This window comes from Calidris pugnax, unplaced genomic scaffold (assembly GCF_001431845.1).
Source record: "Calidris pugnax isolate Ruff unplaced genomic scaffold, ASM143184v1 scaffold13, whole genome shotgun sequence".
NCBI lineage: Eukaryota > Metazoa > Chordata > Aves > Charadriiformes > Scolopacidae > Calidris > Calidris pugnax.
The window spans coordinates 7,355,871-7,379,469 of NW_015090810.1; the positions used below are offsets into that span (position 1 = coordinate 7,355,871).

Consider the following 23,599-nt stretch of genomic DNA (forward strand, 5'->3'; position numbering starts at 1 on the left):
CAGAGACAAAGTAACTATTCATGGAAACTGTTTTGGCATTGGTAGTTGCATACTTTTTTTTTTTTTTCCTGATTTCTACCCTCCAGAAATTTCAATTAAATTACAGAACAACTTTCTAACTTCATTTATCATTTATATTTACTGATTAAATATATATATATAACTTACTGTTGTCATATAAGACATCACAGACTGACACAGCAAATGTAATGATTTTATACGCTGGCCTTTTTTGTTTCCTTGGGCAAAACCTCAAAAAGAATCTCATGAGAAGATGCAAAGATAACAAAACAAAGCAGAAGGAGCTGTTTGGAGATTACACAAGCAAAAAGTTGAGAAATTTTGCTCTTGGTCATGTATTCTAACATTTTCAGAATGCCAGGCATTAGAAATAAAACCCCCAATTATCTGCTTGCTTTCGCTTGCTCTCTGAAATGCAATGTTTCCCTGTGTGAATAAACCCACACATTTCACAATAATGTATCACATCTTCTGTTATGATGCTGCTTTCTAACGTGTGTCTCTGCAGATTCTGAAGATTTAAAATCTTAATCCTTAAAAATTTTGTACAAAGCAGTTGTTAACTTCAAAGTACACGCACAAAAATGGGTGAGTCATGAGGGTAAAGGAAAGACATTGAGGTGCTGGAGAGAATCCAGAGAAGGGCAATGAAGCTGGTGAGGGGTTTGGAGAACAAGTCTTATGAGGAGAGGCTGAGGGAACTGAGGCTGTTTAGCCTGGAGAAAAGGAGGCTGAGAGGAGACCTTATTGCTCTCTATAACTACCTGGTTGTAGAGAGTTGGGGGTTGGTCAATTCTTCCAAGTACCAAGCCACAGGAGAAGAGGAAATGACCTCAAGTTGCGCCAGGGGAGGTTTACATTGGATATTAGGAAAAATTTCTACACCAAAAGGGTTATCAAACATTGGAACAGGCTACCCCAGGGAGGTGGTGGAGATATCATCCCTGGAGGTATTTAAAAGTCAGGTAGACGCGGTGCTTAAGGACATGTTTTCGTGGTGGTTTTGTCAGTGTTAGGTTAATGGTTGGACTCCGTGATCTGAGAGGTCCCTTCCAACCCAAACCACTGTGATTGTTGTGGTGGGCAGATCCTGGCACAAAATATCACATGTTCTGAACTCAGATTGTGCCTTTGGAGAGAAAACCTAGCCATACCACTCCAGAGTGAAGCCCAGGAATAACTAACATAAAACACTGGACTCAATTAGGGCCATAGAAAGAAATCATGGGAAACCAAAATAACAGTGCAGATCTACCATAAGATCAAGTATTACATTTACTGTTTTGAAAATAGAGTGAAATTAATACTAAAGCAAAATCATGTTTTATTAATAGGTCCAACCTTTTGTAGACCTGTAATTAAAAGGAAGGTTTGCGGAACTGAAAAGTTTCCACTACTGTAGCACATGTTCATTCACTTTCAGCTACGCAATGTCATGCAGTTATATTTATCAACCACCAATAACTGAGAAATGACCTATTAAAATTAGCCGATTTGGAAATACAAACATTAACATTTCTCTTTACCTTTACAACATGCCCATTGCCAACAATTTGAGCACATTGCAAATCAGCCAGAGTGGATGAAGGAGTTGACTGGACTGGACTATGCTGTTGACTGGGTTTCTGTTCAGGTAAACCTGCTGCTTTTCTTCTTTGGGCTGCAATCTGAGACAAAACATTATCCGCACTGCCACCTAAGAAAAAAATAAAATAAAAACAGAGTCAAGGAAAACATAATTTTAAAATATTTGTTAATTCTCAATGCACCTCTCTCCACCATCCACTTTCTTATAAAAACTGACTGGATGTAATAAGAGAGAGAATTGTAAGATTCAGTCCTGTTCAGCAGTTTTCAGGAAAGGGAATAAAAATGAACCACAGGAGAAGAGAGAAACCAACCTTGTCTATACACACACAGAGCTGACCTTCATACTCTTTGGACAATAGGTTTCACAAGCTGCTTCACCATACTGTGCTTACAGCTGCCAGATACAATGCTTGCAGCTTTGGTTTTAATTGAATACTGATTTTCATTTTGAACAAAAAGCAAGCAACATGGGTAAGAGAAAAAGGCAGCTCCATGAAATGTATGTCGCAATGAACAAGCATCCACCTGATCCATCGTGAGTGGACTCCATAAAATCAACATGTTTTTTCTGAGACTGCGGCTAACTTATAACAGATGTGAGGCTTTTGTTTCCTTGTATAGGTGTCCAAAGTCCAATCCTGTTCCAACAAAATTTATGTATGTTTTGCTTACACAGGAACAGGAGCCCCCATAAGAGGCTTAGTATCTTCTACCATCATCACAAACACTATTTTTTTAGTTGAACCAGATACAAATGACTTTCTTAGTAAAAATAAAAGCAGTATGCTACCTGATCTGTTATGCAGTTCTCCTCCATGTCTGTTAATTCCTGCAATGTTATTTGATCCACCAGAAGAATGGGGGGAGTGGTTGAAGTTGTTGGAATTCGAAGGAGATGCAGGTCTTCTTGCAAATGTTGGTAATTTGACTGGTCTAGTGCCTTTGCTAACAGATGTCTGGAAAAGAAAAAGAAAAATTATTTTCATCTTTCTTATTTGAGCAAAACAAAGATCAAACTTCAACTGCTATTTTATTTATCCTAAGATCTGAAATTTCCACCGAAGAACAACAGCGGTATTTTAGTATACATTTCGTTTGCTTACTATATCAGAGTTCCCACTGCTGTTGAAATCATGCTTGATTGCTCTCTGTGGCCAGGCAGTTCGCATCTGTTCAGCTTTGCCATCTTTGCTGAGTCGCGTTCGGTCCGAATTCCAAAGCTCAAAACTTGAGGGTGGTAAGAAAGGGGGTATCACTGCTTTCAGTTTATCGCTGGGCAGCCTGGTAAATGGAGCACTACTTCTCAGCTGAGAGAGGGAAACAAAGAAAGGGAAAAAGAAAAGACCCTCTTCTTAAAAAACAGTTAAATAAAAAGATGGAAACAAGTGCATTTTTAAACAAAATAAGATGGAAACAAGATACAGAAGTAGTATTTGTGAAGATGTACAATGCATAATAACAAAGAGAATTTAATGGACATTCTAGCAACCATCAGTATGTTCATTCCTTTAATATAACTAATTAGTTCATTATATGGCAGAAACTGTCTCTTCCTTCATAGGGCTAAATCTTGCTTGAAATAGACTTTAACAGGAATGTTAAAAATTAATTTCTAAAGAAATGACAACGTAGTCCTCCCTGTACTTCCAGATAGGACACCTGGAAACAGTGACAACTGCCTGTTCTCCAGAAACAGAAAAGAATGGCACAACTGATTTGGCGCTCTGAAGTTCTGTCAGTAAGTCAAATCAAAAGTTATTTAATCTTCTTCAAAAAGAACATAAAGGATAATCCGACAAAATTAATGATATTTCCAGGGAATAAGCTGTAGGGGAAGTTAAAGCTACAGCATAACAAAAGAAGAAATAGAATAATACAAATAAATATCCCAAACTAAATATTTCATAGTTGCCTCTACTAGTAATTTCTCACTTCATATTGTACCGTGTTCCATCCATGTTTTCCTCACAGCACACTTCTTGTCAGCAACTAATCAGCTGTTTCAGCTGTTTTACTAATTCATTGCTGATCATACAGAGGTATGGATAACTCTCAAAAAAAGTCAGTACTTGTGAACAGCTTCCATACCATACTTCTTGTAGTACTTCCTAGCCTAAGAACTACTGATGTATCACAGCATGTCAGTTCCTACCTAGTAACTATTAAGAAATGACAGCTCTCTTTCTAATGGTGACTTTGATAGGAGGGGAAAAAAAAAATAATTATGAGAGCTGCATGATCTTCTGAATTGGGCTGAACATACCAAGAACACAGTGACATACCATGGTTGTCAATAATTCATCATCCTTTCCTCCTTTTGCAGTGTTTACACCTGAAAAACATATAAATGATCTTTTATTTTTTACACACTCCTGTTCTCAAGGACAGCTTATTGTTTTAAAATATTCAATAGCTTCACCCTCAGTAAGCACACAGAACCAAGATTTCCAGTGACACTGTCAAGCACCTAAATTAAAGTTAAGACTATTGGCTTCACATCACAAACTGGAAGGGCGGGGAGGATTGGATGGAGAACTACAATTTCAGCAGATGTGCTTTATGATTTGGGTTTTTCCAATCCCTCTGTCTTCCCAGAATTATTAATTTGTTTAAATAAATTTGTTTTCATTACATAAATTAGTTTATTGATGATACTAACAACTTTTGAGTGACCTGTCTCTACTGTCCAATTTAATGGTGCTTGCTACAGAACAGTGACGTTATTATATTAGCATTTTCCTGCTTAAATGATGCTGCACGATTAACAGTCAGGAGTACAAACATCTCTCTATATACTACAAATACATTACACATATTTTCAGTTGTATGAAGCGAAATAAAAACTAAATCAACAAACTAGAAATAGTATCATCTTGACTATTACACAAAGCTCACTTCCCACAAGACAACTCTGGCTTTACCGCTAGTTTTGTTATTTGTGATCCAAGCTGTAGCAGCATCAAGGTTTCCAGAGGTGTCCATATCACTCTGTGAAACTGCTTTTATGGTTGAATTTAATGATGGTTCAGGCTCATCAGGAAAAGGCACAAACTGATTGGAAGGAAACCCATGGCGCAATGTCTGAGTCAACTTCAGCTTGCGGAATCGATTGGACATCCTGCTCCACCAGGACTAGATTGATAAGAAGACACAACAATTTAGTTCCAACTAAAAGAAAAAAAGAGGAGAAGAAATGTACAATTAAGTAAGCCTTACAGCTGTGACAAATCTGTCATGAAGTTTTTGAGATAAACTACAAATGCAATCTTAAAGTGGTTTGCAATTACCAACAGAATCCTTCACCATAAGTTGTATGCATAAAACTAATCTCTTTCCTTATTTTTCATCTGGCAAATGCCTTACAATATTTTTCTACACATACCCGGAAAGACAAGGCAGATAAAAGTATTAGGGCAATTTGAATAGGAAATTTTTACAGCTACACGGCAAATATTTCATTTTCCCATTAACTTTCAATTTCACCATCTGTTCTTACGCTCCCTGGCATCAATGAATTGGCATGAATATTTTCTCTTTTTTAGAGATGTGCATTGAAGTTTATCCGATCTGCATGAAAGCATCTCTTTAAGATTTTCAAAATCACTGGCAACCTGGAAGAGTTCTGACAGCATTCCTGTCAAACTAAAGATTCACAATCCATACAGTGCTGCTATACAGACAACTTAAGCCCTGCCAGACTGGAAAGACTATAAACTGAAAAAGAGCAAGGCAAGGAAATACCAGCTGTGAAAACAACACAAACCTTAAGACTACTACACCTATAACCTCCACCCATACACGTATCACATATGTGGAGACTGTTACACAAGAGGACCATCTCCGCTCAAAAGAACACTTATCCATATATTTACAGACATACATTTTTACAGGCAGACAGCACAATATGTTTCAAGCATTTAGGAGGCCATTTCTCCAGACTATCCAAGACTTATAAAATATATTAAGAAGACCTATGCAATCTGTATTAAACATTACGTGGCTTGTAGGTACAAGTGACATTATAAATGTCGCCTGATTACTTCTAAGTAAAGCTTCTTCATCCCTTTCTGAAACACTTTTTTAGAAAATAATAAAGCCATGTACAAGTGATGATACTTCATCAAGGCAGCCTTACGTGATACCCAATCTAGATAACATGCTATCCTAGCTTCCTCTATTCTTAGCCATTCCTTCTCATCATATATATTCCCCTCTCTCCTTGGCATTTAACATTTTTCAACTGCTTAATCATATGTCTTCCAAACCATCCATACAGTAGAACTAAGTAATATAAACTGTAAACTCATTCCCTGTAAATCAATCCTTCCAGCAGATGATCATTAAAAAGATTTTAAATTTGCACAGAACATTAGTAACGGACAGAGTTCTCAGACCTTTGTATCTCTTTGGAGCCATAACTAATAAAGATTTACGTCAGTTTCAGCAACAAAGACCTGACGGGAAAAGGTAAGAGAGACAGATAGCTCCAAGAAAGCAATAAAAACGACACAGTTCACCATTTATTTACCTTCCAAAAGGAATTGAAAGGGGAAAAAAAAAAAATCCATCTAGTTTTAACACAGAGTACAATGAGCTTACAAAAGAGATTGCTTGCACAATGTGGTTAGTTTGTTACAGGAGCAAGCCAGCTTCAGTGAACAAAATTATCACTTCTAAGTTCCCATCATCTTTGTTACTCTTCTTCACAGTGCTTCTGCTTCATTAACACATGCTCACACCACAAACTAACCCGAAAAGGCGTAAAAACAGCCACTATGCTACCATGTAAATAACTACTGCTCTCCAGCAAAAAAGGAATGATAGTGGAGAGCCTAATCTTATTCCTCTGGTGTTCAGAGTATGGTGGTCTGAACCCTGGAGCTTCTGGTCTGCTGTTGTGGCCTCTCCATATGCCCAACCCCATCACACACATGTAGAGGCTAGAATAAAGGGCTTTAAGCTAGACTGAAGTAGACAAGTAACAAAAATGCATTTGTGGTAAAAAATAGTGTCAGTGAAACAGGCAAAATCTAGCAGCAGTGGGAGAAGGCAATAGTATAAAGAACAGAAAAATAGTGTTGCCACTTGAGAAATACCTTAGACATTTGTATCAATATTAGGAATGAAAGAATAAGGGGAAGAACTGGAAATCTCTGCCCTCAAACAACTTTAAAAAAAGAAACTGAACATGATTCAGGCAATTCACACTGCTCCAATACTGACATTGAAGGGGCACAGGCAGGCAGAAGAGAGAGGCAACAGAATATGGAAAAGGCACAATTTTGTTTTAAAGTCCATAAAATGGTGAGAAACAAAGTAGTTAACAGTTTCGGTGTGAAAGGGGTAACGACTGAGATCATGGTTATCCACTATGTAATCAGTAGGTAAAGAACAAGGGCCTGTATTATGCATAAATTACAAATAAAAGAAACACACAACAAACAACAACAACAACAAAACCCCAACTAGTTAATGACAAAAGTGATCAAACAGCAGACACAGAAAAGAGTTTGTTTTTTTTAAAGTTCAAAAGCAGCCTACTCGTAGTCAGATATTTTTGTATGAATACCATTCAGGAGGAAGGTAGGAATACGTGTACATTTGCTTAACAGACTAAGAATACTTAAATGAGCTTGCTTGAATTAAAACCAGACAAGACTGATCAAAATTACACCAGAGTAAATATAGACAACATGACCTCTGAACAAATATTATTTTCAAGATAAATTAAGAGGATGGAAGAAGTTACAGAAATCAGACAAAAGGCAAATATATAATCACCCTTATCCCAAAGAGGAAAAATCTGAAAATGTACTAGTCAAAAAGCTTAACTTGAAAGAGCATAATTGAAAAAAACAAATCCTCATAACAGTTCCGCTTCAATTTCAAAGACAAAATAATAGCCATGAGTATAAGAACAGTCTACTAAAACTGAAGTATATTGGGATTTTAAACACAGATTTAAAATTAAGATCATAATCAAAATTCAGTTCCAAACTTATGAACAAGATACCTTCCCCTACTTAATTATGAGATGTGTGTCTAGGCACTGAATGCTTTGATACAAACTCTTCCTTAAAAGTCTTCCCTTTGCTTTGCAATCTGACAAAAAGAAAGCTGAAGATATGGTACATTTGATAAAAAAAAGGAAGCACAGTCAACAAGGAATTCAGAACTATCTCTCTGCCCCCCCCGAAAGTTACGTATTAGATCCAAAGTACTTCTTAGCAATGACTTTCTCCATTCATTAAAAGAAACAATACACTGATTATTTATTAAGAGTGAATATATTTACCTTTAGACCTCCTTTGTCATCTGGCAACATTGGGACATTTAAGGATTGCCTACTTCTGGAACAAGGCAAAGATGATCTGTTGTTCAGTTTATTCTTGTCTTTGTCTACTTGCATGCACGCCGATGCCAGTAACCGTACAAGTTCTGTGTCTAAAAGAAAACAAATTAAGATAATGTTTAGTCTGTTTTGCTTTCCCAAATTATGACTGATATGCTGACACTTTTCCTATAAATCCCACAGTAGTGGTAATTGATCTACCTCTCAAACACAAAGCAGAAGAATCCCCAAAACCTTCTTTATTGGCCTATGTTTCCCATCCCTTCTCCCCACACAGTGGACTGCAGTCTCTAACAGTATTTATCAATATAATTAAACATGCTATTCAGTCAGAATCAGTGAAGTGTGACCAAGTGAACTGCCTCATCTTGCACTTTGCAGAAGTTAAGCACAATATTGCAATGCTCCCTTTTCTCACCTGACAAAGAAGAAAGCAGAGAAAAATGAGTATTCTTTCTTCATGCGTAGGTTGCAGGAAAGAAGCTTGAAATTAAATCCCAAAGAGAAAGGAGATGTTCAGCCTAGACCATGAAGGGACTGAAAAGACATGGTAAGAAAAAAGGACCAAAAAAGTAAGAAAAAAAAGAAAGGAAGAAGAAGAAAAAAGAACAAGTATGAGACGAGCACAGGAAAGCAAAAAAAAAAAATATCCCAAGAAACTGTATTTTATACAGAAGTTAGGAAAGACTTTCAGAAGGGCAGACAGAACTGACCTATATATTACTCTTGCTGAACAGCTGACAAAACAAACTACTCTGTCCCACAAGAAGTTAGTCATAAGTAAAAAATATTATCTGTATTTATTTTCTAAAATTTTCTAAAAATTTATTTTATAAAAACTATTAGTGATCTACTTTTATCCACTTGTGACCAAAACCAACATAATGAGTAAATACAGAGAAAACAAACATTAATTCCATCATCATTAGTGGTTTTTGGCTTCAGATAAAGCAATTCAGGTACCAGGCAAGGTTAATAATAACAAATCACATAAGCTAAACAAACTGCAACAAGAACTAAATGTGTTTCATTGAAGCCTCCCCAAAACATGCTGCCTTTTTCTAAAGCACTCCCATAAAAACAACCTCAGCCCTGAAGTGTGATTTATTCTCAGCCTTTACAGACCCAGTGAGAGGTTCAGCCAGGAATCCTCTAGTTTTGTTCTGATTGCACTCTCTTTGTCCTGTCCCTTTACTGCTGTTTACTGAATGGAAATTTCTAGCTGCAGTTGACGGCTCTGTGCTAACAACTACAGAATACCTGGGCCACCACAGTCAAATGCTACTAAACTGGCTCTAGTGACACAACACATTTTGGAGCATCTTCAAAAACAAAGGCAAGAGGAATGAACAAACATGAAAATCTGTTATCTCATAAATGTATACACTCATCTAAGCAATTAACTCAAAACCCACCATTTTCAGGAAGCATTCTTTCTTGATGACTCCTAGCGACTTTAACGTATTTTCTAGTTTGGAAGGGATGTTTAAACTGTTTATGTTGTACATTTCTGCAGTGGTCTTTGAAATAACATACCTGGATCATTCAGCAGCATTATCAGGTCAAAAGCTGTGTATCCATTTTTTGCACGAAGATTGACATCAGCTCCTTGATTTAACAAATACTTTACGACGTCTTTGTTTCTTTGAGGGAAGAAAAAAAGGCATTGCTCATGTTTAAAAAAAAAAAAAAAAAAACAAAAAACAAAAAACAAAAAAAAGAGAGAGAAAACCCTAATACTCCATTTTCATCCTTTTGTATCATTGCTCCTCAATTAAAGATCAGTTTTATCTTTTCTATAGCTAACCAAGTTAACCAAGTCTAAAATTTGCCCATAAACTATTCAGAAGCTTCCATGATTCCTTTGTCACAGTCATTGTTTACTCACCATGAATTACACTAATCAACATGCAGAAAGTCAGTCTAAAAAAACTAATCTAAATAGTCAGTTTCTTAAAATGGAACTGACTCTGGAACTTGTGGGAAACATGTTCCCAATGGAAGACTATCAATGCCTAGGGCAAGAAAGCAGATGGAAAGGCAAAGGTCAGTCCTGTAGTCATCATACACCATCACTAATACTTCAACACAACTTCATATTCAGAATAGGTAAGAAATTGCATAGAAAAAGCCAAATCGACTGAAGATAATTTATAAACTCCAACAGTACTTCACTTAATTAGAGACATAAATTACATAATTGAGAAGACACATTATCACTTTCTTGAGCTGTTTAAAATGCAAAAACGATCAGCATTAAATGATTACCAGCACAAACACCTTCCAACAATAGCTCATAAAATCTAGTTGCATAAAAGGAACTCACCATCCCATTCCCATTAGTCCCTCTCCCCTCCCATACACCTGAATAAATAAGCAGGATTTGCCTTGTGAGTGAAAAACAATACTGTAATTCAGCCTACAAAATAAGCAAACAGACAACAAAGCTAGGAAAAATATATTTAATTCAAAACTCCTATTGAGCAGAGACTGACCTTGTATAAAAACAACCTGTGACACGCATAAGTGACACTGAGCAAAAATTTTAAATAGCAATAGCCGACTGAAAGCTCTAATAGCGAAGTTGACATACAGAGCTCAACCGCTCCACTTCAGAGCGTTCTTGTACAGATGAAGTGTTCACTTTTGAACTCATTCCAGATAAAATCAAGCTGAAATGGAGAAGCAATGTTCCTCCTCTCTTCTAACAAAAGTTCTGCTTATCCCCCTACAGCTTCTCCATATACTTCCCATTGCTTTTCTTCTCTTCCTTAACACTGTGTCATCAACCCATCCTGCTTTCCAGTCCTGCACCTTGAGGGCACACAGACACACAATTCTTTCATGTCCCTGGCTCACACAGACCTTTTCTGCTCTCTCCACACCACTGTTGCTCACAAGAAGGGGCAAGCTGAGGCTCTGAGGAGGCTAATGATTTCCAGTTGTTCGGAAATTTGTAACTGGCTCATACCAACCAAGGAGAAAAGCTAGGATGCAAACTACAGAATTAAAAGGGTAAATATTTATTCATGCACATGAGGTGTCCCGGCCAAATTGGGGTGTGTTGAATGTGGTTTTATACAGGGTTCTTGTACGTTGAAGTGTTTAGGTACAACACGACTTCACTAACACCCACACTATCGTTACAGATCATAATAAAACTCTGCAAAGCAACTGTATTTCTGTAGCTTTCTTGCTGCTTGTCTGTTCATCCTGGAGTTGTTCCTGGAGTCGCTCTTGCTATTGTTGCCAATGATGCCAACCAACAGTGACAGGGTTTCAAAGATGTGTTAGAGGGGCTACGATGCCACTGTTATCTTGGTCGACCAGGGGTATCTTTTATCTTTCATGGATAGTTTTCCTTTTATCACTGAAGCTTTTCTTGACATCTCTGGCCGGATTTAACTCTTGGGCTTTAGTTTTCCTAACCTGATCCCTGGCTGCTCAGACAATTTCTCTGTATTCCTTCCAGGCTACCTGTCCTTGCTTCCACCCTCTGTAGGCTTCCTTTTTGTGTTTGAGTTTTCCCAGCAGGTCCTTGTTCATACTTGTTCATCCATGCATGCTTCCTGGCATTTTTGCCTGACTTCCTCTTTGTTAGGATTCATTCCTCCTGAGCTTGAAGGAGGTGATCCTTGAATATTAATCAGCCTTCTTGGGCCCTTCTTCCCTCCAGGGTTTTATCCCATGGTGCTCTGCCAAGCAAAGTACCTACATCTGGACCATCTTATGTAGGTCCCAGGAACTACTTCAGAAAATTTTTAGAAGTCAGTGACAACTTGACATCCTATTTTTCCCTTTTGTTGCAATCAGTTCTCCAGTGAGCACATTTCAGAGAACTCAATGAAAACTAAAGGTTGAATAGGGGAACATAAGAATGGGCTTAAGACTAGAAAATATGGCACATGGAAGGGTGATTGCCTTGAAGTTTCACAACTTGATGTAGGCCTACCATCCTGGCAGGGGGTGATACTATCTTACAAAATACTAAAAAACATCCAAGGATAGAAGTTGGAATCTGCACTAAATCTTCTAGTGCCTGCCTGGAGCACCATGTTCCCAGCACTTATTGAGCAAGATTCAAGTTCCCAAATACGCCACTCATTCTGCAATCCAAATGGCATTCTGGTCTGCTCTGAAAAGCTGAGCTGAAGAGTCCTGAAAAACTGAGGCCCCAAATCTCTCAATTCCTTGTAAGACCCCTCTGCTTCCAGAGTCAGTATCAAATATATTTCTTTTTCTATTGCAATGTGAGAAGAATGAAACTTTTTTTACTGATAGACACAAAGAGAACATATATCTTACCCGTGGTATGTGGCCTGCATTAGTGCTGTCCAGCCATGAACATTATCCCGTTTGTCAATATCAGCATTTTTCTCAACAAGGAGCTGAACGAGGGGCAACTGTCCAGTTACAGCCGCAATCATTAATGGAGACGCGCCATCAACATTGGTAATATTGACCTGACATGGGTCTTCATCAACAATCTCTTTAACCAGCTGAAAGTTTCCTGTAAAATAGAAATAAAACATAATCCATTTGAGCAACGGAGAACTGCTTAGCTGCTGAATTTGTATGTATTTTGATTTGCTGACATTGGTCTACATGGAATTAAAAGAGAAAAAATAAAGTATTAGAGCAACTGCAACACTAATGCTTAAGCTCACCAAGCTCCCTTACTTTTTGATGACATACAGCAGACAAAAGCAGGGAAAAAGCTGAGAGGAAAGAAAAAACAGATCTCTGTGAGCGAAGATTTAAGACTGTAGGAATAGAGGCAAGAAGCAGCAAATCATCAACTTCCATGCAAATAGTAAAATTCTCACCTTTAAAAAAAACTTCAGATGGTAAACTGCTTCATGACAAGAGCTGCCTTCAACTCAACCACAAGCATGAACATTTTCCTTGGAAAGTGAGTCAGAATCCCAGACACCTCCTGCAGGCACTTGAATGCGCTCACTGAAAATAACACCCACCCCACAACTCAGCTAATTTCTTGGAACAGGAAAGATACAAAAGCACCGAACTACTTCTTTTATGTCCCAATTAAGGAAAAGACAGCAGGTGGCTTTTTTAAACACAGACCCGCATCACAGACTTTGTTAAACAGAAACCCTGGAACCTACAGAGACTCCAGAACTGACTTTGAACTCTGGCCTGCACACTTCTTAAACTACTGAGTTGGTTTTTTTACAGTGCTGCCACCCATAGCAAAGCATTTCAGAAAAAAACCAAAAAGAGTATGCTGCCCAGTATTCATTTGGCTTCCCCCATAGGACTCCTTCTGACCCAGAACTAATGTTTATAAATCTCAAACTAAAAGTCACAGAGGTAGAAGAAAGGCAGCTGAACTCCCTAAAATCTAACAGACCTGAGGCCTCGCTAGGAAGAGGCCTTGGTGGATGTCATGGTTTAACCCCAGCCAGCAACTAAGCACCACAGAGCCGCTCGCTCACTCCCCCCACAGTGAGATGGGGGAGAGAATCAGAAAAGTGAGAAAACTTGTAGGTTGTGATAAAGACAGTTTAGTAAGTAAACCAAAGCTGCGCACGCAAGCAAAGCAAAACAAGGAATTCATTCACTGCTTCCCATCAGCAGGCAGGCATTCAGCCATCTCCGGAAAAGCAGGGCTCCATCACATGTAATGGTTACTTGGGAAGATAAACACCCTAACTCCAAATGTACCCCCCTTCCTTCCTCTTCCTCCAGCTTTATATGCTGAGCACGATGTCACATGGTATGGAATACCCTTTGGTCAGTTGGGGTCAGCCGTCCCAGCTGTGTCCCCTTCCAGCTTCTTGGGCAGGCCAGTAAGAGAAGCTGAAAAGTCCTTGACTGCTTAGAAATAATGAGAATATCAGTGTGTTATCAACACTATTCTCATTCTAACACAGCACCTACTAGAAAGAATATTAACTCTATCCCAGCTGAAACCGAGACGGTAGCTTATGCGTGAATTGACATTTAGGAGGGAGCTCCCAGTGCTGCTACCAATCACCTGTTTCTTGTCCACTATTATGTCTGCCCATTTTGAGTTCTGGCAGCCTGAAAAGCCTTAAAGTTTCTGACACAGAGACTTAATGATGGTTCATTGAAAAGCAACTGTTAATGCAGTAAGACTTGGAAGATAACTGTCAATTTAAAGATGCATTGCTGAAATCCATTTGGACAGATATTGGGAAAAAATGGTATTTTCCTTCACAAAAATCACTTAGTCCCAAGCAAGGGCAGGTTGACTGGAGAAGAAACAAACGAGAATGAGAGGTCTCATGGGACACCTCTCATGACTTCAATTGACATAAGATTTAATCTTACATGAGGATAACATCTTTCAATATTTGGGAGAAAAAAAAAATCCATCAGAAACTTTTCTTTACTACTAAGTGACTATGTTTTCCTGATTGTCTACATAGCTAGGACTGCTGGGAATAGGGTAAACATGCTATCATATAGCCGAGAACATATTTAAATGGAAAAAGACCAATTGTATGAGCAGTAATAAGATACGGTTCAAGTACTGAATCTCTCCAACCTGTCAAAGAGATAGCAAACAGTGCAGAGTTTTCTGACCAGCAACATTATCAGGAACCTCAGCAGAAAGTGAATAGTCTTGTTTCCTGTGCCAAAGCCATCAGATAGCAAGCCTCAAGCCAAATTAATCCTTTCAGCACTTTTTCCTATGCTGGAAGATCCAGGAAAATAGCTAACCAGAAAGCATCCTGCCATCCACTGCAGGCGCAACCCATCAGAGCCAGGATGAAATTTAGATCAACAAGAGGGAATTGGCTTTTTCTGTTTGCCATGGAAAAGATTTAGCAGTTGTGTGCTCATGAAAGTCACTCTTGCTCATGAAAGAACATGCAAGATCTGAGACACTTACTCTTTTTCTTGAAGCATCTTTAAAAAGGAATTACAATGCTAATACGGAGTAGAGGCCAGCATATTTTTGGCACTAATTACCACTTTTATTTTCATACTTCCAGTTTACCAAGAAGGAAAAAAAAAATCATATTAAAGGTAGCATGGCTTTGGAATCACTGAAACTACTAAATCACACCACTTTGGCATGAAGGGCACAAACAGGAGTCCAAAAAGATTTTCTTATTTTGGAATGTGAAGATAAATAAATATAAACTACAGAAATAAATGTATTATTACAATGAAAAGAAAAATAAGGAAAAATCATAGTCATGTGTAAAAAAAGAACATGTCTCAGCTTCCCATGTTAATTAACAAACATGCTCTGCAGTTACAAGAACCAGACATGATGGAAGAGTCCTAACAGTACTTACCCAATTTCAAAGCATGAAAGACATCAGGCTGCCTCTTTTCTGTATCTGGAAGAAATATAAATATTTCTATTAGCAATGATTAAAAAAGAAAAAATGTCTAGTAAAATTTTTATAGCAAAAGCTATTAAAAATGTACATAAAAGTAGTATAAAACATATGTCTAGACACACATTTAATAAGAACAAGGAAAGCACTGATAACCTTTTGGGAGGAATAACTCACCTGTACGGTTCCCTGTGCAGAGTTAAAGCTACAAACTATAATAAAGCACCAGTACAGCCTTTTGCCTTTCAACTTCCATTCTGTATCATATCAGGAAATTGTATTTGGAAACTTTTGTGTTTCCTGCCTGGAAGACTAAAATATTAATTAAAGAACCACAGTATCATTCTGTGGTCTGGTGTAATCCTCTATACAACAACAAACACTCAAATAGTACAGGATTATTTTGAAAAGTGACTCAAAAGAGTTTTACAAGATGTCCCATTTTTCTTTCCTTTTCAGTATTGCCAGGTTAATTTGTGAAGGTCACAAAAATAATATGGATGACTTAACTACACAGCTTGCAATTTGTGCATTAACGGATATCCTTCAGCTCCTAGATCGTCATCCTCATAGTAAGAACTGTAATTATTACGAATTTTAGTATTTTGAATGAAGGATCTTTCTTTCAACATGCCTGCAAAGTTCTTTGAAACTGCTGACATTACACAACATGAGGAAAAATAGTGACATATTTTGAATCTTCTACTCAAGCCAGAAAAATATATTCTCCTCCATCTTCCAAAGCATTACTGACACTACAGAACCAATGAGGTAAAAGGATTTTAAGGAAAACAAGGGGTAGTTGAGAGATTTCCCAAGCCCGATTCTGCCATTTTCATGATAATACAGAAAAGGTTAATGTTCATAGCTTGACTCCAAAGGAAGTAATTTAAAAATGCTGAACAAAATCAATTGCTAGGAAGACCCAAAGAACATGAGAAACTCTTATTTTAAGACTGGGGGAAAAAGCTGTGGGTCCTCTATCTTCTCCTGGTTCAGAAACTGATCTTACAGAAGGAATTGTGTATGATCTCACCATTGGAAATTCAAAAGACTAGTTGAGAAAAGGACCAGACTCTGTACTTGGCATGCAAAAAGCTTGGAAAAGAGGCAGCCTCAGGGAGCAGGAGACCACATGAAGATGCCAGAAGGAAGGACTACCATCCGAGTAAGCTGAGGCAAGGACAAGGACAGAATACAGGCAACACCCAACCCATTTCAGATCGTTTTGAATTTGTTACTGAAAACAGCCCTGAGAAGAGAGCTGCTTTCTTTTGTGAGGCAATTCACCCTATCTATGGCAATGGATCAGAAGACAAGTTCCTTTTCTACAGGAAGGACACAAACCTGTTGGAATGCGGAGGGCCATCAAAATGATCAGAGGGCTGCAGCACTTACACTATGAGGACAGGCTGAGACAGTTGGGGTTGTTCAGCCTGGAGAAGAGAAGGCTCCGGGGAGACCTTATAGCAGCCTCCCAGTACATAAAGGGGGTCTACAGGAGAAACGTATCAGGCAGTGGAGCGATAGGATGAGGGGTAATGGTTTTAAACTGCAAGAGGGGAGATTTAGATCCGATATTAGGAAGAAATTCTTTACTGTGAGGGTGGTGAGGCACTGGAACAGATTTCCCAGAGCAGCTGAGAATGCCCCATCCCTGAAAGTGTTCAAGACCAGGCTGGATGGGATTTGAGCAACATGGTCTAGTGGGTGGTGTTCCCGCCCAGGATAGGGGGGTTGGAACTCGATAATCTTTACGGTCCCTTCCAACCCAAACCATTCTATGATTCTACTGCCTTCTTTCCTTCATCTTTTTTTCTTCCCAGGATACACAAGACTCCAGTGCTAGGAGGAGACCGAAGCCAGGTCAAAAACCAACACAGAGATTTGTGTGGAGGCTTAACATTTCTACCCCTCCCTCTCTGCCCTAACTAGTTACTACCCTTCTGCTGATGGAAACTCCCCCTCAGCAGAGGTGACAGGAACTCTCCCTTCTTTCCTTCATCTTTTTTTCTTCCCAGGATACACAAGACTCCAGTGCTAGGAGGAGACCGAAGCCAGGTCAAAAACCAACACAGAGATTTGTGTGGAGGCTTAACATTTCTACCCCTCCCTCTCTGCCCTAACTAGTTACTACCCTTCTGCTGATGGAAACTCCCCCTCAGCAGAGGTGACAGGAACTCTCACCTGCTTTAATGCAAGTTCACTCTCCTAGCTGAAACAGACTTCTTCAAAACTATTAAGTCGTATGGCTACAAAAGACTTTCAAGATTCATCAGGCCAACTCTGCTGCACATAGGTTCTGTATGTGCCAACACATGGGCAAGGTGTAAAGCTCTGCACTAGCGAATCCCCCAGATGTCTGTATTTCTTTGTGTTCTGTAACCAACTGATGTATATTCCTCGGAGACTGGTGATGAGCAAATGTCTACAAGTAAGCCGGTTCTGTCTGGTAGCATGGCTGTATGAACGCCCTAGCTCCCACTTAACCTATGAGTCAACATCCGACTAAGTTAACACCTACTCCGAAGCAGAAAGAAATGTCAGTTTTTTGTCCTTGGTTCTTAAAGTACAAAGGAAGCTCGACTTACAGGAAACACACCAAATTTAAATAAAAACTATCAATTTGGGGGATTGTGGACGTGCCCACATGGCAGTGTAATAAAGGCATCATTAGGTAAGATTTAAATAAGGCTATTTGGGTATCACAAGTGGCAGAGAGCTTAGAGCTCCTACACCGGTAGGGTAGGATAGTCCACTCCGCCACCGTGGGTGGATGGGTGGCAGCACCTGGAAAGGTTCTTTCTAGGGCTAGCCATATCCTTAGACTTCATAACAAGTACTCCAAAGTAGAAAAATCCAAATGCAGCTCTTCCAAACCCTCTTGTTAAGCACCTCCCAGTACTGGTCTGCATCATAAAGCACAATACCTTGAAAAGTGTCCCCAAACAGCCACATACAGAATAAGGTCTCAGTCTCTGAAACATCTTAAGGACATTCAAATGTCCAACACAATGTCCAAACCAAACTGTCTGATTTCAGGAACAGATTTAATGCATTTCTGTTAGCATAAACAAACAGCATGTAGGTTTAACAGTTATCTTCAATAAAAATAAAAATCCTAGGAAATGACACATAAAAACTGATAACAGAATATAAATCTGCTTAGTTTTTAGAAACAAACTTGGGAAATAACTGGTTAAGACACCCAATGTAGTATTCCGTCCTTTTGGTTGAGTGTGTAGTACTGGATATACCGGTTAAGACTGAAGGAGAAATTCTGTAGTATAAGTTTGCTCACAACTCCCTAAGCCTTCAGATCACCTAGTTAAGCTATTATCTCTCTCTATAAAATCTTGCATTTCTTATATCCTTCCACACCCATGGCTAAAGCTACATAACCATCACATGTTATTTAATTACACAGTCACAAAATATTTCTTTATCAATTCTCTTGTCTCATTCACTACACATAACAAATGCATTACAGGGCAAAATTAAAAACCATAAAACCAGCATTTAACTTCATTTTACTTGAGATTTGCATTAAAATAATGTTATTTTAATCTAGTTTTGTACATACAAGGGCACAGTATGTATGCCTATCTGCATGTGTGTGTACTCACACAGAGGCATATTCACATCTGAAGCATAGAGGTTGCTTATAAATTTTATGAAGTCCTGAAGTTAATTAAGGAATACTTAATTCCTCTCTCCTACAAGGAACAGAAAAGTAGGGGACATGTTGACTTGTTATTCATCCACATGAATACTTGTCTTTCTTAGAATACACAGTCCACTATCAAAGGGCTCTAAGGAGGTTTGATATACTCCGAGAATGCTAGAAGAAACTCTTAGGTTAACCTCATCTAGTTTTCTGCATGTCACAGGCCTTGTATGCGACACCCAGTGAAGATGATCCAATGGTGAGGTTTAGAAAGGCATTTAACCTCAATTCAACCATTGGAATCAACTTTAAACTCAGAGTTTTCTTCTTTGGCTGCTGTATAAAAAGGTCATCCGGTATTGGAATTCCCGTCCTTAACACGCACACTTTATTAATCACACCTCTCAACCACCTCCTCATGAAACCAGAGAGATTGCACTTCTTCGGTCTCTCCGTACAAGGCAGGTTTTCTAGATTTTGTATCTTTTAGGTTTTCTTTCTGAGTCTGCAATATCCTTCTTTGATACCCTATTCTGTTTTTGATGTCCCTTCTTTAGTGCCATTTCAAGTAGGCCTTTGTAAATTTCTTCCTAAATGAGCACTTCTATCATGTTTTAAACACAAAAAACAATTAAAACATTAAAATATTTTAAAACATTTCAAATTATTCTTATTGCAGGACAGGAATCTCTTCATGCTAAAGTGGAGGAAATCTGCTGAAGTTGGGCATTCCTGCCTCACCCAAGGTAGGTGTACCTACTCCAACATTTTCAAAAGAGCCTAGTTACAAATTATAAATAACACCGTGTACATGCAAGATAACCTTTAAATTTCTAAACATGCAATCGAAACTTCAAGAAAGTGAGACAAAAAACTAACGCTCCATACCTGCCTGCGGTCTGATTGTTGTGAGAGATTCCAGGTAGTCCTTCATGTCTTTGTGTTTGAAGCCAACAGAGATTTCAAAAGGTGTTTTATGCAGTACGTTCAGATGATCAGGATTAGCACCTTTCTCCATGAGCTGCTGTGCCAAGCTCACCTTTCCACTAACAGCTGCCAGCATTAAAGGACTCCAGCCCATAGTCTTCAGAGTGTAATTACAATCAGCTCCCCAGTCTAGTAACAGATGTACCACTGCCTCATGTCCATGCTGAGCAGCTGCCATTAATGGAGTGATATCGGGAAGGTCATCTCTGCTGCTGTTAAGTACATTTGTGCTAAAATGGTCATAATTGTCTACAAAAGCTCCAGATTCCAGCAACAATTTCACCATGCTGACGTGGCCGCCTCTGGAGGCCATTGTAAGGACACTGGCTCCTAACTTATTCTGTGCATTGAGATCAGCACCGTTCTCCAGCAAGATGTGAGCCACGCTTAGGTGTCCAAACCTTGAGAGAAAGAGATAAGAAGGAGAATTAATACCTTAGACGGCAGAGGCTTCTCAAAGAAAACCAATGCACTCTGAACATGGAAAACTTTGTTACCAACTTGGCCTACTGACTAATACACTACATGGGATCATGCACACACCACTGAACATGACCATGGCCACCTTACTGCAGGCAAGCAATCAACAGCTGAGGAGTGTAAATTAAACCATTCCACATATACCAGTGACCATGCTCACAAACCAGACACCTATTTAAGAGGATGTTCTGGTCAAAGCAGCAACATGCTAGCCCCATTTTCAACTGTATGAGATGAGCATGTAACTTTCATAAACTACAGAGTCACTTTCATCCTCTTTATTTCCAGGCCTGTATCACATTCAGGAATCAAAGCCAGTTTCTTTGCAGATATCTTAATTAAGTACCCTCATTACTACTGAATAAGTAAACATTTCAAAAACTCAGTGGTAAAAAAAAAACAACAATCCCACAAACCATTTTATCAACTGGATAGCCAGCCTTCTGTATTTGCATCATCCCTTGCTTTCCAGTTGTGAACCATCAACAAACCTCTACAACGAAAGAAGGCTCAGAGAAGACAGGCACATACCCACGAAACTCAGGGAAGAACACAGCAAGTGGCCACAGCTGTTGTAAAGAAAGCTGAAGTTCTCTCAACACAAAGGGGACCAAAGGGTGGCTTTTGTTTCAGAGGAACAGCTCTATGAGCAGAGTGGGACAACTGGCTGTGTGAATGACCTTTCTCAAAATAATCGATAGAAAATACTGTCTTTCTGAGTCGGACAGACCAGCATGGGGGAAATGTTGGTCTCAACCCAACACAGAGCACCAAAACTGAGCAACTAACAAAACAAATTTGGAAGTGAGAAAGGGCCTTGAGCTGGCTTCTAGTGACACATTGCTTCCTGGCAATTGGGAACGCCCAGCATCGTGATGTTGAACACACAGGGATGGTGACGGGCATGCTGTTTGTCTTGTGGTTCAACTGTGTGCTGCAGTTCCTACCTGAGGATTGTGTTATGATTTCAGGAGATTGCTGTATCACTAGGCTAAATCAGATTCCTGTGTAACATCAAATATCTTCCCATTAGGAAACTTTGTATTAAAGCATTAAATCCTTCTTGTGTGGAATATCTAACTCCTGACACCCATTTCACCAGTAATCCAGCTTTAACACAACTTGACTATCAGAAGCTCTGGTAGTTTGTCAGTAAGCAAAAGAGACAATCACACATGCCATACACCCAACCAGCTAGTTAACCACGAGGAAACGGAAGCCATCTACCATTCCTCAGCTCAGGAATCCCACATTTTAATAAATATAAAACATTGACAAGATGTGTACTTTATGCTCTTCTTGCAGATTATCATGCATTTCTATATGCTTGAGCAGTTGTTAACACAATTGAGCTTTGATCCTGAAAAGCAGCCTTTGTACACTGCAGCAAAGCAAATATGAATCAAGGAAATCCCGAAGAATGTTATTAACCCCTAACAGCAGACCAGAGACCAGAACTCCCTAGCTTCCTTTCAGCAAGTACACAGTTGCAGAAAGAAGTCTCCAGGGCCTGTCTAGCCCCCAGGTCTATCCTGATAGTCTTCACTGAGCCACCCCAGTAGAGCCTGCAACCACTGTATGCATGGTTAATTTTATGCATATATGCTATCTCCTGTCCAATTTTAACAGGACTAACCACAGCACATTGTTCGAAACCTGCTTTTGTACAAACACTATGTTTCCTTTTTGGTTATCCATTAAAAAGAAAGAAGAACATGCTCTTCCACTTTGAGTTTTCTCGGCAGGTTTCAATGACTCCTACAGTACTTTTCAAATGGCAGCAAGTCATTTCTTTAAAACAGTGAGAGGGTTATAGTGATCTGAGTTTATTGTTTTTAGAGAATGTGCGTACGGTTTTCATTAAGGGAAAAAAAAAAAATATCTTAAAACGTTCCTGCAACTTTTTTCCTTTTTTTAACCTTCAAAAATAACAAAACTGTTGAACCTTGTCTTCCTTGTTCTTACTGGGAAACCAGCTGTGTGACTCATTCTTTAGGAACTTTCTATGGGCTTTAATTGAAAAGAGAAATGTTGACTTTGAAACAGACTCTTTTCTTCCAAGTATTTTAATCTGTTATGAAACAAGAAAAAAACTAAACCCAAAAAACATTAATCCTCTCAATTAAACACTATTATTACAGAAAAAACCTGCCCTCCAATGCATCTGTAAACCCAGAGGGTACTTGTGTACGTAATGATAAGCGCAAACACGAGCATTAGCAACTCAGGAACCTCACACAACCCAGCAGCGGGTTACACGAAACACAGCGTCACTGATGCAGAAACCAATCCCGTTTTGTCATTAAAAACCTCAGCAATGGCTTTCCATATCCTCCAGCAAGCCACTTGGGAAAATGTGGAAAAGTCAAGCAAATGAAATTTATTCCTGCTTGCTTCAGTCTGTTTTATGTCAGAGGTGAATTTTCAACAGGCAGATAAGACAAATACCCATAATTTTTTTTTTTTAAAAAGACAGAAAATGAAGTAAGAGTGTGCACGTATCTTATTGCCACAGAGGGAAAGAGGGGAGCAGTGTTTTCATGTTCAGGTTACCTCCAACTGTGATTCTGCACTGATTTTTACCCAAGAAATAGCGTGCACAGCTTCAATCACTGCATCCTTAAGACGGCAAGGTAAAACCCAATCTCCCCGGTGTCACGCTTATCCAGATTCACACCCGACAGCCCCTGCCCACGCACACGCGGGGAAGGCGACAGGTGAATCCCCGCCGGGGTACCCGCTCCAAGCCACGACCCACCGCGGCCTACAACATGGCGCCCCCCCAGCCGCCCTCACACACGCTGACTCGCCCGCAACCCGCCCCCCAGCGCTCCCGGGCGCCCTCCCCCGGCCTGGGGAGCGGGATCTGGAGGGCGAAGGGGCCGAGCGCCGCCGGCAGCCCCGGGGCGGGGAAGGGAGGGCCGCGGAGGCTGTCGGCGGCCCTCCCTTCCCCGCCCCGGGGCTGCCGCCGGCGCGCCCTGCCGCTGACTAGGCCGGTGCCCCGCGGCGAGGCGAGATGGCGGCCGGAGACCCCGATCGCCCCCGGCCGGCCCTTACCTGGCCGCCTGCATGAGGGGGCTCCATCCGTAATGGTTCCTGCTCTGTACCGAGGCCCCCTTCCGCAGCAGGAACCGCACCAGCTGCTCGTGTCCCCCCGCCGCGGCG

At 39.7% G+C, this 23,599-nt stretch overlaps 1 protein-coding gene across 1 annotated transcript in view; it reads right to left on the minus strand.

Annotated features, from left to right (window-relative positions):
- The window catches only part of ANKS6 (ankyrin repeat and sterile alpha motif domain containing 6), a 46,742-nt gene that overhangs the window by 15,592 nt on the left and 7,551 nt on the right, over nt 1-23,599 (minus strand). The window contains exons 3-12 of the mRNA XM_014938697.1: nt 19,856-20,355; nt 15,256-15,300; nt 12,269-12,473; nt 9,500-9,606; nt 7,907-8,055; nt 4,533-4,743; nt 3,894-3,943; nt 2,715-2,918; nt 2,402-2,567; nt 1,548-1,717 (exon numbers count right to left, since the gene is read on the minus strand). Coding sequence (XP_014794183.1) covers nt 1,548-1,717; nt 2,402-2,567; nt 2,715-2,918; nt 3,894-3,943; nt 4,533-4,743; nt 7,907-8,055; nt 9,500-9,606; nt 12,269-12,473; nt 15,256-15,300; nt 19,856-20,267 — 1,719 coding nt within the window. The 5' untranslated portion in view covers nt 20,268-20,355. The remainder of the gene's footprint in view (nt 1-1,547; nt 1,718-2,401; nt 2,568-2,714; nt 2,919-3,893; nt 3,944-4,532; nt 4,744-7,906; nt 8,056-9,499; nt 9,607-12,268; nt 12,474-15,255; nt 15,301-19,855; nt 20,356-23,599) is intronic.